The following is a 15,989-nucleotide window of genomic DNA, read 5'->3' as shown; positions in this document are numbered from 1 at the left end:
GGAAAGATACTTATGTATTTTATATGATTGTATAAAAGACACGTTCCGCCAAAAAGGGTTTCTTCACAAGGTACGCGCAGGGAAACGTCTCCCTAATAAATACCCTGAGTTGTAGATAAGGGTCCTTTTTTTTTTTTTTTTGCTTTTTTTCCTGCCTAATTGAACGTTAGGTTCACAACCATAATGTTTCGGGTTCAGTTCTGCAGGACGAGATGTCTCCTTTACATTGCAGCAAATAGGTACCTGGGTGATAGTCGACTGTTGTTGGTCTCATGCTGGGTGGTAAGGGGAAGTACCTAGATAGAATCAGGCTTTTAAAAGTAGCCGAAGAAGGATATAGTTGGTGATATTGTTAATGTTGACGAGGAGGCTTCCTTTGTTTACTCTTGTGATTGTTTTGTGTGTTACAGCAGAGGACGCTGGTGACTCTCTCAGTGATCTAACAGCAGTTTTTAGTGAGTCCTTGAAATTATTCATCGCTGTTTTGTTTTCTGAAATGGTTTTTAAAACGGACTGGTGTTTGTGTGACATGTGATTCTGTAGCCCTATCCCTTGCTGGGTGTTATGATGCTCGGGGACGTCCGGGGAAGTGGGTGTAGACAGGGCCAGTGCCAGCACGTCAGTGGCCAGCCAGCAGGAGTTGGTTCTCATCACCAGCGCCTTGTTTGCGACAGGACCTGAGACGATGCTAGGCTTAGCGTTCTCCACGTCATATTGACCTGACTTATCCGCGAATATGATGATACTGTTGGAAAATATTATACATGATTAATACATGAAAATAATTCACCAGTAAAGATACTTCACACTTAATCACAATTTGTATCTGAACTATGAAAGCGAAAACGGAAACGTACCAGAAAAAGACGATCATGAGAGCGCTGGCAGAAGCACCCAGTAAGAAATGTGCTACAGGGAAGGTGCTGACGGAGGCGTGATAGACGGCGGTGTAGAGGGCAGAAGTTACCATGGGCATCATGCCGTCAAGGGCACCTAACACCGCAGATACTTTACCTACAAATTAAAAAATGTAGAACATTTCAATACTTTTTAAATTTTGGTTTTTAGTAATAATAATCTAAAAAAATTTAATATTGCTTTGCAATACAATAGTGCTTAAAAACATTATATAAAAATAATTTGTGTATAAAATATAAATTACATAAAAATAAATTATCAAAATCCAACTCACCTATTTCATCTTTGGAGACAAACTTGGTCATCATGGCTCGCTGAGCGATGGTGCAGGAGTTAAGCAGCAGAGCCGCAACTGGAGCTGAGGGATCAAATACGATTGTGGTCACCTTAATTTCCACCACCAGTATTTCATTTTAAAAATGTCTCTTATTTATAAAAGCATTACACTTGACAATCCCTAGTAGGAAGCTCACCTATCCAGATAAAATATGGTCGAGAGTCAGAAATGCAGCCGTAGAAGACATACTCGATGACGCCGGACATGGCGCCCACCACGGCCAGCAGGTTGTCTGACACACCTAGACGACCACTTAACAACGGCACTGCCACTAGCGATCCTGAAAGTGAATAAAACTCGGCTTAATACAGGGATAATACAGGGTTAATGTTATGTTATTTTAGGTTGGCATTTGATAATTAAAAGATATTTAATGCAATGCCATACATTGCGATAGCATGTCTAGTATATGGGCTAAAATATCCCATTTTTATGGTAGTATGTTCACTCCCAGGATGAGTGACACTGTCCATGAAACTCGCTCCTCAGGCACAGTCTTAAATCCAATGGGCGCCTAAGGAGCTACTTCATTAGTGAAGTCCAAGCTCATCCTGAAAGCGGTGTGGAGAAATTTTCTCCAGGAGGGGGGTATCATCCCCCTTCAGCCCCTTTCAGCCCTGAGGGGCCACTCAGAAGGGGCGAGCGTCTTGTTTACTGCTAGAGTGAGTAATTGATCACAGATGCTATGCCACGTAAGTCAAGTGACCTCTGCTCCTTGCAGCGGTGTTACAACGTGTATTTTTATAAGAGACAGTACATCTCTTACTTAGCAGGACAATTAAGGAAAATCCTGCTCCCACTTTATTACCATAGTAAAACTAGTGTACATTGTTGTCTATGATTAAGACAGCAAGAAACAAACATTCTGCTTTGCTTCATCGAGGAGGTGACAAGGATGCAAGGTACTAGGTCAGCGTTTTTTTTTTTTGTGCTGGGGGCAGTGACTGCATGGAGCGCTGTAGCGTCTGGCAGATTACTTTTGACTCTAGAGAGAGTCACACTGACGCCAGGATAACCAGCAAAGGACACTGATCTGTGCGTTAGTGTGAATAAAGTGTCTCACAAAACACAATAAACTCTTAAGAGAAGTGTGATCAGCTTCTCTTGTGATACATTATGAACAATAAAGACAAATCTTGTGGAACATAGTGTACCAGTGTGCGTTTCCTAGACAATGGAAGACGTGGACATCCAAAGACACTTCAGCTTCTATCAAGTCACCGATACCTGTCGAAGGTGTTGAGAACACCATAGCTCACGTTACAAAGAGCAAGGTATGTTACGAATTTCTTGTAGATCGGGGGATTGCGCAATTCTTGAGTCACAAGGAGTTTGTAATCAACCTATAATCGGCAGTAAGGTGTGGACTTTTGAGTCCAAACAAGTAAGTATTCGTCAGCCATCATCGAATGAAATATGCTGACATAACACCCCCTAGGGGTAATTTATACTTACAAATTGTATCTCTTGACAGCCCACTGGTGTGATGGTTTCGACAGCTTCTAGACCTCGTCTGCAGGGGCGGCTGTGTAGACGATTTGCTGTCATTTATCAGCTAAGTGTTCATTATATATATATATATAATAAACACAGCAGGTAAGGCCAAATTCTCAACAGAGTTTTGGTCGTGCTCGAACCGGATAAATACCACACTGTGGTCCAAATATGTTGTACTACAGTGTACAAATAACCTATGAGCCAAGGTCCTTCGAAAAAAGCTGTAAAACTAGTGTTTTACAATATAAATCAGTATAAATGAGTCCCTCCAGACTCAATCACAGAGAATGGGCAGCCAAAAGAAAACGGGCGCTCACCCAGCGTCACCCAACGAAAACGGGAGCTGGGTGACTCACCCAACAAGAAGACGGGGGATGGTATCCTGCACCCTCCATCAACTGCTCCAATCTGGCGAAATCGCTGATTAAGACAACACCCAAGTGATGATGTTTGTCTGAGTGTATATATATACACATAGTGTTTATAATGTTTATAGACAGAAATTAAGAGACAAGATTGTGTTAAAGTTTGTTTCTTATAGATCTACCTGTTATATTAAAGGAACTTATAAATAAAGTGTAAGCTTTCAAAAATATATTAACAGTGAAATTTATATATGTGTAAGTAATATTCACGTGTGATTTACAGTTATACAGTGACATTTATAGTGTATAGTGAATGAAGTGTATAACATCGTTATTTACGATTAATCATCATGGTCAGGCTGACACCACAAACTCTAAGCCATAAACACCAGACACATGTACCCTGTACCCTTCATGGTCATTGACCCTGAGGTTAAGCTTAGTGGGTCAGTAGTGTCTGGCTCGATTATTGCTGACTTAAGCAAAACAAAAACTCAGCTGTCTATAGCAGTACAGTGTTTTTTAAACACTCTAAGTGTGGTGCTAGAATTTTCAGTATACCATTAAAATGGCTTGTTTGAAAACTCAGTTTCAGTCTTTACAGACTAAGATTACACAATTAGAAAATCTAATTTCAGTCTGTATAGGATTAACTCAAGATACAAACATAGATTTTGATGATCTTGAGGTCAAGTTTGAATTATTTACACAATGTATGGAAATAATTAATTCAGACTATACACATTATGAAAATAAATTTCTTGAATCAGATCCATCTGAAGATGAAATTAAAAATGTTTTGGATACTTTTAGTGATCAACAATTAAGGTGGACAGGAGTACAGGCTATCTGCCGTAAAACTCTGTCACAGAGACCTACTGTAACTAGTGGTCAAACACCTGTTACACCTGTAACAACAACAAGTGTCCCATTACCAAGCTTACCTACATTGTCATTACCTATTTTCCAAGGTCATAATTATGAAGAATTCATTAGTGGTTTTCAATCCATAGTAAATTCACGAACTGACATAGATGAGATTGCTAAGTTTAATTATCTTAAATGTCTTGTGAAGGGAGAACCCTATGAACTGATTAAGTCATTTCCGGTGGTTAAAGATAATTATCAAATAGCCTTACGTGTCTTAGCAGACAATTACTTCGATGCTGACAAGGCTAGAGTTAGACATGCAGTCTTAATATCAAGCTTGAAGCCACCCAAACATTGTTTTTCAGACTTACAAGCATTTAGAATTACATTAGACAATAGTCTCAGATCTCTAGATGCTAAATATGACATAAGACAATGTGATTGGTTTATCAGTGGTATTGTACAAGATAAGTTGTCACCACAAACTATTGAACGATTAAATATTATGTTCAATAAACGCTATTTCACTTGTGAGGAAATTAGCAATGGTTTACAAACAATAGTTTCATGCATGCAAGCAACGAGACAAGATGAAAAATCCACAAATCCAGTGGATAACAAACCTTCAACTCAGTATAAAAAGAGTATACCTACTCCCACTAAACCACATAATGGGAAATCCCATATAGGCATTTATCAAGCTGTGAATACAATAGACAGTAAACAAACTGTCACACATAAACGTACTCCAAAATGTGTACTTTGTGATGGAACACATTGGGCACAGTATTGTATTCAATACACATCAATGGAGGCACGTAAACAACGTGTTCATCAGCTGAAAAGATGCATCAAGTGTTTAGGTGAACACAAGGGAGGAAAATGCTCACTGAAGAAGTGTTTTAAATGCAAGGGTATGCATCATACAGCATTATGCCCAAATACTTTTGCTGAACAGCAGCAGACTTCCACAGAATCAGGAAGTCAACAAGCAACAGCATTAAATGTGAGAGATAAGTTTAAAGCAACTGCTCTCCCGATAGCTCGAGTTGAGTTATCTAATAAATTACACAAAACCAATGTGCTAACACTATTTGATCAAGGCTCACAAAGGTCCTTCATAAGAAGATCAGTGTTGCAGAAACTGAATAAACAACCCTATGCCAAAATACAGTTAGATATAGCTGGTTTTTTCCACAATTCTGGTAAACAGACATATGACCTAGCCAGAATCACTGTTGGTCTAGGAAACAGGAAAAAGACAGTAGAAGCTGTGGTAGTAGATGATTTGCCTAAGTCTGTGCAGATCCAGGGATTAAAAGAAACAGTTGCAGCACTGAAAGCAGCTAAGGTCAAGTTAGCCTGTCCTGACATACAGACGGACACAATTAGTCCAATTGATTTAATCATTGGAAGTGATTATTATCACTGTTTTGTGCAAAATCTAGTAAGTAAACATGATGTTCACTTGCTGAAAACAGCAGGAGGCCACATGATATGTGGTCCCATTCCCTCTCAAAGTGGGAAAGAAGCTGATATTGATTCAGTGGAAAATGTACTAGTTACGAGAATAACCGCTGATCATGTACCACAGCAAAAATTATCATTACTGGAAGAAATGAATGAACCAGTTGATAAGTTGTGGGATTTAGATGCGATAGGTATTGATGTAAATAAACCAAGCCCACAAGAGTCTCAGACTTATAACCAATATTTGGACACTGTCAAATATAAAGATGGGCAGTATTGGGTTAGGTTACCATGGAAATTAAATCCACCACATCTGCCAAGCAATTATCGCATGGCTTTCGGACAGATGAAAGCACAAATACATGAGCTCAGGAAGAATCCAGAGCTACTGACTGTCTATGATAATATCATACAAGAACAGTTGGACAATAAATTCATTGAGGAAATAGTCGAAGATAAGTTGAAGACAAACGCTCATTATCTCCCGCACCATGGAGTCAGAAAAGATTTTGAAACAACTCCACTACGTGTTGTATATAATTGCAGCGCACGTGCAAATAAAGATGTAGCAAGTCTTAATGACTGTCTGATGACCGGACCCTCACTAACTGAGAAGCTTGGAGACGTGCTTATGAAATTTCGCACAAACCCATATGCCTACACGGCTGATATTTCCAAAGCTTTCTTAAGAGTAGGACTACAAGAAATAGATAGAGATTATACTCGATTCTTGTGGCCTGAAAATCCACATGATCCTCAAAGTCCTGTGAAAACTTATCGTTTCAAATCAGTATTATTTGGTGCAACATCCTCTCCATTCTTACTAGAAGCTACTCTAAATACACATTTGAAGAAATCTGAAAGTCCCTTCAAAGAAGTCTTAAAGAAAAGTTTCTATGTGGACAATCTTCAAGGTAATGTGAATAAAGAGGAGGATTTGAAATCCTTATACAGAGAAGCTAACAAGGAGATGAAAGAAGCAAATATGCCTCTAAGGATGTGGAATACAAATTCAAAGCAATTAAGGGAACTTATCAAAGAAGATTTCCCTGAAACTGAAATTCCTGATTGCAACAATATGCTGGGACTTAATTGGAACACACAGGAAGATACTCTGAGTCTCAAAAGGATAAACAATAAATCATGCAGTACACTCACTAAACGTAGTTTACTGTCAGAGGTATCACAATGTTTTGATCCTCTAGGACTCGTCTCACCAATTACCATAAAAGGTAAAATGCTTATGCAAGATGCATGGAAACTCAAAATTGGATGGGATGAGAACTTGCCTCTAGAAATGAGTCAAGCATGGGATGAAATATCCAAGGAGTTTAAACAACTTCATCAAATTAAATTTCCCAGACAAATAGATCAAGAGGGAAACAATTACACATTACATGTGTTCTGTGATGCGTCAACCAGAGGTTATGGCGCTGTAGCTTACATGAGTAATGCTGAAGGAAGTACACTAATTACTTCAAAGGCCAGGGTAGCACCCTTGAAGGTCAGAACAGTACCACAATTGGAACTGACAGCACTCTATGTAGGTACAAAATTAGCTGTCTATCTCAACAAAGTACTTGATCATCTCACTATTGAGAAAACCGTGATCTGGAGTGATAATGAGGCAGTTCTCCAGTGGTTAAGAAATAATAAGAGTAAGTTGGTCTATGTACAGAACAGAGTAGCAGAAATAAAAGAGATGCAGAGAGATTATCTCTTTCTTCACGTCTCTACCCAAGAGAATCCAGCTGACATGTTGTCACGTGGTGTCCCACTTAAGAAATTTGTGTATAATAAATTATGGCTCCACGGACCGAACTGGCTCTCTGATGAAAATAACTGGCCTCAGCAAAAAGCTCACATTATGCCAGAAGAAACAGTCTGCTTGAACACAGCAGAAATAAGCTGTGTAAATACTGCAGACACAACAGAAATAGTCATTGATGGATCTAAATACTCATCTTTGGGTAAACTCTTAAGAGTTACAGCTCTTGTCTTTAAATTCATTACAGGAATAAAACCTGATTATGAATGTCTTGAACCCATTAAATATTGGGTGAAACTAATACAGAAAGACGTTTTCTCTACAGAATATAGATTTCTGGAAGCACAAGATAAATCCCCAAAGAAACCTGTTATGATTAATTCTTTAGGACTTTATCTCGACTCAGAAAAGATTATAAGATGTCTAGGAAGAATTCATAATTCTTCACTACCTAAAGAAGCCATACATCCAATATTGATCCCCAAGAATCATTGGCTAACAAAACTGATTGTGCAAAACGCCCACAGTAACGTGTTACATGGTGGGGTAGCTGACACACTTTGTCATATACGACAATCCTACTGGATACCTCAAGGTCGACAAAGTGTGAAAAAACAAATAAAGGACTGTATTACTTGTCGTCACTACGATATGCGAGTATGTCAGTATCCAGGTCCACCTCCATATTCCTCTGAAAGAGTTTGTCATCACTCCATTTGAGGTGACAGGTGTAGATTATACTGGACCAATAATTTTAACCAAAACAGTTGACAAAGTTCCCATCAAGGTGTACATCTGTTTGTTCACTTGTGCTACAACTAGAGCAGTACATCTAGAAGTAGCCACTGACATGTCTGCTGAAACTTTTATCAAATTATTCAGAAGGTTTGCAGCCAGAAGGGCATGTCCCAGACTGATGATTTCAGACAATGCAACGAACTTTGTTGCTGGTGCTGCTTATATAAGCAAGATCTTTGATCAACCAGAAGTACAACAGATGCTGAATCAACGCAGATGTCGTTGGAGATACATTCCTCCTAAATCTCCATGGCACGGCGGATTTTATGAAAGAATGATCGGCATTGTAAAACGTTGTTTAAGGAAGACTCTTCATCGTCAGAGAATAGACTTAGAAGAATTCCGTACAGTTGTGACTGAAATAGTAAATAGAGTCAACAACAGACCTCTAACGTATGTTACCGATGATCTGGACAATTTAGAAGTGTTAAGTCCATCTCATTTACTCCATGGCAGAAGGCTCGAACCTGTTCCTCCCATGAATGATAAAGAAATCATAGAGGATCCTACTTATTTCGAACCTGAGCAACTCAGACGTAAATTCAAACACCTTAATAAAGTGATTGAATGTTGGGAGAAAATTTGGCGAGAAGACTATCTCACCTCATTGAGAGAACACTTCTATGGAGCTGGTGTTCCTGAAAATCATAAGTCCTTAAGACCTGGTGACATAGTGATTATCGACAATGATGGTCCGAGGTCCCAATGGCCACTTGGAAAAATTGTGACCATATATCCTGATGCAAATGGAATCATCAGGACAGTTGATGTTTTGAGCAAAGGTGTAGTGAATAAGCGGACAATAAATAAACTAGTGCCGTTAGAATTACACAGTGTTGAAAACAAAATTAGTGATTCTCCAGAAACCACACAGACTAAAGCTGTTCAGAAAAGACAAGCAGCAGTGGTGGCGAGTGAGAAAATTAAATTAATGTTAAGTGATGAATAGTTCACCTGCAGCGAACCTCCGCCGCCCCCCAGTGTGGAGAAATTTTCTCCAGGAGGGGGGTATCAGCCCCCTTCAGCCCCTTTCAGCCCTGAGGGGCCACTCAGAAGGGGCGAGCATCTTGTTTACTGCTAGAGTGAGTAATTGATCACAGATGCTATGCCACGTAAGTCAAGTGACCTCTGCTCCTTGCAGCGGTGTTACAACGTGTATTTTTATAAGAGACAGTACATCTCTTACTTAGCAGGACAATTAAGGAAAATCCTGCTCCCACTTTATTACCATAGTAAAACTAGTGTACATTGTTGTCTATGATTAAGACAGCAAGAAACAAACATTCTGCTTTGCTTCATCGAGGAGGTGACAAGGATGCAAGGTACTAGGTCAGCGTTTTTTTTTGTGCTGGGGCAGTGACTGCATGGAGCGCTGTAGCGTCTGGCAGATTACTTTTGACTCTAGAGAGAGTCACACTGACGCCAGGATAACCAGCAAAGGACACTGATCTGTGCGTTAGTGTGAATAAAGTGTCTCACAAAACACAATAAACTCTTAAGAGAAGTGTGATCAGCTTCTCTTGTGATACATTATGAACAATAAAGACAATTCTTGTGGAACATAGTGTACCAGTGTGCGTTTCCTAGACAATGGAAGACGTGGACATCCAAAGACACTTCAGCTTCTATCAAGTCACCGATACCTGTCGAAGGTGTTGAGAACACCATAGCTCACGTTACAAAGAGCAAGGTATGTTACGAATTTCTTGTAGATCGGGGGATTGTGCAATTCTTGAGTCACAAGGAGTTTGTAATCAACCTATAATCGGCAGTAAGGTGTGGACTTTTGAGTCCAAACAAGTAAGTATTCGTCAGCCATCATCGAATGAAATATGCTGACATAACACCCCCTAGGGGTAATTTATACTTACAAATTGTATCTCTTGACAGCCCACTGTTGTGATGGTTTCGACAGCTTCTAGACCTCGTCTGCAGGGGCGGCTGTGTAGACGATTTGCTGTCATTTATCAGCTAAGTGTTCATTATATATATATATATATATATATATATATATATATATATATATATATATAATAAACACAGCAGGTAAGGCCAAATTCTCAACAAGCGGTGACGGAAAAAGGGGGTGGGGAGAATTTATTCCCCATTGGGATATTATAGTTATTTAAAATATCTACACATTGATGTCTTTGAACAATTGCGCAGATTATAATCTGTTTCTGAATATAAGTTTATCCTTCCGATTTAGGGTTGATTCTTGGGATTTCTAAAATTAACAACTATAATTCCATTTTTTTTTAATTCCATAGACCTATTTTGGGTAGCACTTTCTATCGCCGTTGGTCTTCCTCACCACTCCCCCCTTCTTCCTTCATATAAAATGCTAAATGTAAAAAATTATAAAAGTCCGAATTTGAATAGGAAAATTGTGTTACTTTTTAATTATTCATATAAAAGACATTCCTTATTTTTGCTCCGGGTTCAGCCCCTTTACTCTGGATATTACTCATGCCCCCTAAGGGGGCGTGAGTGATTTCCAAAAGAGGCGGGGGAGGGTGGGGGGTGATTCAGTGGTTCTTAACATGTATCACAGCGGTTAAGAACCGGTGAGATACAGCGTTCTAGTGTCTTTGTCCACACGCTTTACATTTAATTTGATTAACATCTCCACAGAAGATGAAATGTACTGATAGTCTAGTTTTTAGTCTAGTGGTAACAACTTGTACTCTACTAATTGTTATTGTTTTTCCGTACACCGTTTTTTGGGGACACATTTCATTGTGAAACAATGGATCTGCCATTTCATATCTGTACTTCTCGATTTTCTACTTATTCATTTGCAATTTTTTTCTAACAAGAGCTTGCAACCTGTGTAACAATTAAACTTTATTTAATATTAGTTTAACCAAGGTAATATTATCTTTATTAGGGTCATAAACACTGGACTAAAAAACTTATCTAAAAATGCAGAAGTGTTCATCACTACCTGTAAACCGTGTACGTGTAAAAATGTATCTTACCAGTGGTGGCCAAGAGGTTCTTGTAGGTGACCCAGAGGCTGTAGTCAGTAGCTTGCCAACCTAGTACGTGACGCGTGAAGGCGAACACATAGGGAGCTGAAGGACAGGATACATGGTCATTATTATTATTATTATAATCAAGGGGGAAGCGCTAAACCTGGAGGATTATACAGCGCCTGTGGGGGGGGATGTGGAAGGCATTCAGGCTTAATTCGGGGAACTGGAGCACAGATCCAATTCCCTAAATCAAGAGCCCCTCACCAACATCAAGGAACCTTCCTTGAGGGGTGGATACATGGTCAGCAAATTTCAGTGTATAACTTTAACAAATATGGTGATTGCTGTACTAAAAATAATAATTACTATAAATAATTAATATTTTTTTTATAATGTTCACATTAGTACTTCTTTCTTGAGGTTAAAATTCCTTATATGAATGTTAGAACTTACATCGAGTAACTCTTCTGAGGAGGCTGGTGAAGATGAGAATAAGAATAAGAGCTCTTTTATTTCCCTCGCGTTTCCTCAGCGTTGACTTGAAGCTGTCTAGGATACGGCTCGGGTTAAAAAAGTCCTTAACCATGATATAGAGAGTTGGGCGGGTGTGTTGAAGGGCGTTGGAGGGTGCCGCATTGGCCTCCAGGCATTTCGCTGCCGCTACACTCTCTCGCAGTTCCGCTTGTGACTTGTGATTTGGGGATTCGGCACTGGAACTCTTGGCGAAAGGTCCATGGCTCTCTGGAATCCACACCACCACGTACACCAGCGCCATTAAGGAGAGCGTGAGGGAGGCGGCGAAAAGTGGTAGGTACCCGCCCCAGCTGTAGATAAAAGTACCCATCAGTGTGCCCACCGGACCACCCAGGAACCAGATGCTGTTGGCCAGTCCTACTCTTGATGTACGTGACTTTTCCGAGGACACGTCACCAATGTATGAGTTCGCTGCCGTCAAGAATGACACGCAGCCGCCACCTAGTGTGTCTAGTAACGTGACGACAAGTAACACTTCGGCAGGCCAAGAAGGTACCAAAGTGACCAACAAGTAGCCGGTAGCGTGGAGTGCGTGACCCAGTTGTACTGCTATCAGAGGCACCTTCCTGCCATACTTATCACTCCAGGCGCCCATGAAGAGAATGAAGAAGAGTGGTACTGCTGCTGCGATGATACCGTTATAAAGAGCAAACACACTGTACCTTTGCTGTACCTCTACACTGGCTGCTGGTTCTGACTTCAGATTGTCGCACACTTGTTGGGAAAAACCGCTGCTCACTCGACACACTCGATCCATCTGTAAGTTCTCTATATATACGATCATGTTAGAGAAAGCAAGACCGTGAAGTAGCATAAGAGGCTCCACAGTCACGTTATTCATCACGCCCATCACTCGTGACCAAGTATTTTTAACATTTTTGTTACATCCTTCCATTATGCGTAAATGGCTGCTAAACTATGTATCTTTATTCCGCGTCTCGTGACGACCATCAATTTCAACTCTCCAATTACATAGATATAATTTAATTCGCAGCCAGTGTCTCAGTATTATCACCATGAAATGCTGCTCCAACATGCAAACTGTTGATTATGAGTAGAACTTGGGTGTGCACGGTTAATATAGGAAATTTCATCCTCCAATGGCAAGGCGGGTGTGACGTCAGTACACTGGGGACCTGGCACGGGTGTACCACTATTTGATTAGTTCCACATGGTGCCTTGCCTGAGGAAGCTTCCCTTCTGCCTGTCAGGGGACGGTGGGGACGCAGTTATCTCTTGTTTACTTCAAGATATTTTAATTCACAGTGGACTCATTAGGCAGACTCGAGATGATGTTTCATCTTCAGTACACAAAATGTGATCTAATGCCGCCAGGCGGTAAACTCCGACTTATTGGAAGCGTAGCGCAACTTGATAGTCTCCACTAGCCTTCATTAACCTAAATATCTACATATCAAAATAGAGTATCAGATTTAGAGGTTAAATGCTTTCTTTGAAGTACGCACCCACGCATTCGTCGTCGTCGTCAGAAGCAATGAAATGTGGGTGTGTGCCCTTCAAGGAAGGTGCCTGGATGATGGAGAGGTGCTTTTGATCCTATGAATTGGACCTGCCCTCCCCTTCCATGGATCAAATCTGAATGCCTCCCGTAACCCCAGGCACTCTGTGACCCTTACGGATTTAGCGCTCCCCATGAGTAATATTAAGACAAAATCGATTAATTAATTGTTAATGTGATGTAATAAACAAAAGGTAAAAGAAAGTCAAGAACATGGAAGAGACTGAAAAAAGTGACTGAGAATTTAGAAGTGCACCTGAGTCAGCAGGAGTCGTCTTGAAGGTTTGAAAGAGACACCTTATGCAACCCATTACTCTTAATAACGGGAGTTTCTTTCAATACAAGGGCAACCAGTGTTGCATTGGTTACATTTTTTCCTGACACCAACGTTAGATACACGGTCCACAATGATACCTTTTACCCAACACTTGAGTAATTCCAGTAGGTAATGTAGTTTCTTACAGGATACGGCATTCCAGCAGGACTTACTTACTACTGGAATACCATATCCTTAAATAACAATGGTTCGATACCCGCCTAGCCGCAGTTTATTCATATATATATATATATATATATATATATATATATATATATATATATATATATATATATATATATATATATATATTTGGAAAGTTACTCTTCATTTGAAAAATACACGGCAGTGATGTGAAGGCTAAATGATTTAATAAGAGATCCCTCAACAATAACAACACTTTATATATATACATATATATATATATATATATATATATATATATATATATATATATATATATATATATATATATATATATATATACACGCTTCACACGGTGAGAGACTGGGTTCGATTCTTGGCGAGAATTGAAACACTGAGCGTGTTTCCTTACACCGCTTGCCCATGTTCATCCATCATTATAAAATTGGTACCTGGGTGTTAGTCGACTGGTGGGGGTCGCATCCTGGGACAAAATTCACCTAATTTGACCAAAATACGCTGCATAACAAGTGGCTTTCTACGTAGTAGTATGTCACTGATGTCAATTGTTGTTTGTATACCTTGTACATGTGTTTGTAAAAATAAAGATATTATTATTATTATTATTATTATTATTATTATTATTTTTGTGTGTGTATATGGATGTGTAGAGTGACCTAATTGTAAGTAGAAATAGCAAGATATACCTGTTATGTTGGTTTTTTTTTTTTGTCTCAGACAGAAAAAGGCACCAACAATCCTATCACTGTGTAAAACAATTACAGGTTTCCGTTTCACAATCATTTATAAGGACTGTAGTACCTTCCTATTCGTTTGCTGTCTAGCAACTTGCTACCTAATTATTATTATAATCAAAAAGAAGCGCTAAGCCACAAGGGCTATACAGCTTGCTACCTAATAACTGAAAATATATTAATTCATTGGTCGTTAAAAAATATATAAATACTAGAATATTGGCAAGTGTTGATACGTGCTAATTTACTGTGTGGTGGAGCACCAATTAATGATGCCTCAGTAACACACTATTAATCATACGGGGATGACATTTAGTTGAAAAGTCTTGTCCATAATTTCCTACAAACAAATTTTAGTGATTTATTGCAAATTCATAAGCAAACGCACTTTTCTCCTCTCAATCTTGTTTAATAATCTTTTAATGTAAATTATAAAACAGCGAAGTAGAACTAATCAGAATTTAGCAATTGCATGTGCACTTACATGTTACCTCACTGCTTCTTTCCTTTCCTACACACACACACACACACACACACACACACACACACACACACACACACACACACACACACACACACACACACACAAAAGGGTTCTTTCAGGTATACAGAAGTAAGATTAGGGACAAGAGTGGCCCACTTAAGAGTAACTCTGGTCAGATCACTGACAGTGATAAGGATATGTGTGAAATTCTAAATACCTACTTCCTCTCTGTTTTCACCCAGGAAAATACTAGCAATACTCCTGAAATAATAGATTATGTAGAACAGGATAATAAACTATGTACGATTGCAGTAACTAGTGACATGGTCCTCAGACAAATAGAGAAACTAAAACCTAACAAATCCCCAGGCCCTGATGAACTGTTTGCAAGGGTGTTAAAGGAATGTAAAGAGGAACTTATCATACCTTTGGCTAATCTTTTTAACATATCACTACAAACTGGCATAGTTCCTGATAAGTGGAAAATGGCAAATGTAATACCTATTTACAAGACAGGTGACAGGTCCTTGGCTTCGAACTACAGACCAATAAGCCTTACCTCCATAGTAGGAAAATTTATGGAATCAATAATTGCCGAAGCAATTCGTAGCCATCTTGATAGGCACAAATTGATTAATGAATCTCAACATGGTTTTACAAAGGGGCGTTCCTGTCTTACGAATTTACTAACTTTTTTCACTAAGGTGTTTGAGGAGGTAGATCATGGTAATGAATATATTGTGTATATGGACTTCAGTAATACTTTCGATAGAGTTCCACACCAGAGGCTATTGAGGAAACTTAAGGCACACGGAATAGGAGATATTTTTTCCTGGGTAGAGGCATGGCTGACAAATAGACAGCAGAGAGTTTGCATAAATGTGGAGAAATCAGAATGGGGGCACGTCACAAGCGGTGTTCCTCAGGGGGTCAGTGTTGGGCCCGTTGTTGTTCACAATTTACATAAACGACATAGATGAGGGAATAAATAGTGACTTAAGCAAATTTGCAGATGACACCAAAATAGGCCGTCCAATTCATTCTAATGAGGACACTAGAGCACTCCAGGATGATTTGAATAGACTGATGCAATGGTCGGAGAAGTGGCAGATGCAGTTTAATATTGACAAATCAAATCAAATCATATCAAGTTTATTCTCTATAAGGGTTACAATGTGGGGTTTATAGGATTTGGATATTGTGTGGTTTACATGTTATAAAATACTAATTAGAGAG

The 15,989-nt window shown here is 39.3% G+C and overlaps 1 protein-coding gene across 1 annotated transcript in view; it reads right to left on the bottom strand.

The window, feature by feature from the left end:
• Positions 1-12,527, bottom strand: part of LOC128705720 (lysosomal proton-coupled steroid conjugate and bile acid symporter SLC46A3-like) — a 13,910-nt gene extending 1,383 nt beyond the window's left edge. The window contains exons 1-6 of the mRNA XM_070086197.1: positions 11,455-12,527; positions 11,005-11,100; positions 1,392-1,535; positions 1,193-1,276; positions 858-1,014; positions 1-745 (exon numbers count right to left, since the gene is read on the bottom strand). The exon at positions 1-745 is cut by the window's left edge and continues 1,383 nt beyond it. Of these exons, the coding sequence (XP_069942298.1) occupies positions 307-745; positions 858-1,014; positions 1,193-1,276; positions 1,392-1,535; positions 11,005-11,100; positions 11,455-12,430 (1,896 nt within the window). The 5' untranslated portion in view covers positions 12,431-12,527 and the 3' untranslated portion in view covers positions 1-306. The remainder of the gene's footprint in view (positions 746-857; positions 1,015-1,192; positions 1,277-1,391; positions 1,536-11,004; positions 11,101-11,454) is intronic.
• Positions 12,528-15,989: the final 3,462 nt, after the last annotated feature.

Source organism: Cherax quadricarinatus, chromosome 1, assembly GCF_038502225.1.
Source record: "Cherax quadricarinatus isolate ZL_2023a chromosome 1, ASM3850222v1, whole genome shotgun sequence".
In the NCBI taxonomy this organism is placed as follows: domain Eukaryota; kingdom Metazoa; phylum Arthropoda; class Malacostraca; order Decapoda; family Parastacidae; genus Cherax; species Cherax quadricarinatus.
This window is presented reverse-complemented; position numbering and strand designations above follow the sequence as displayed.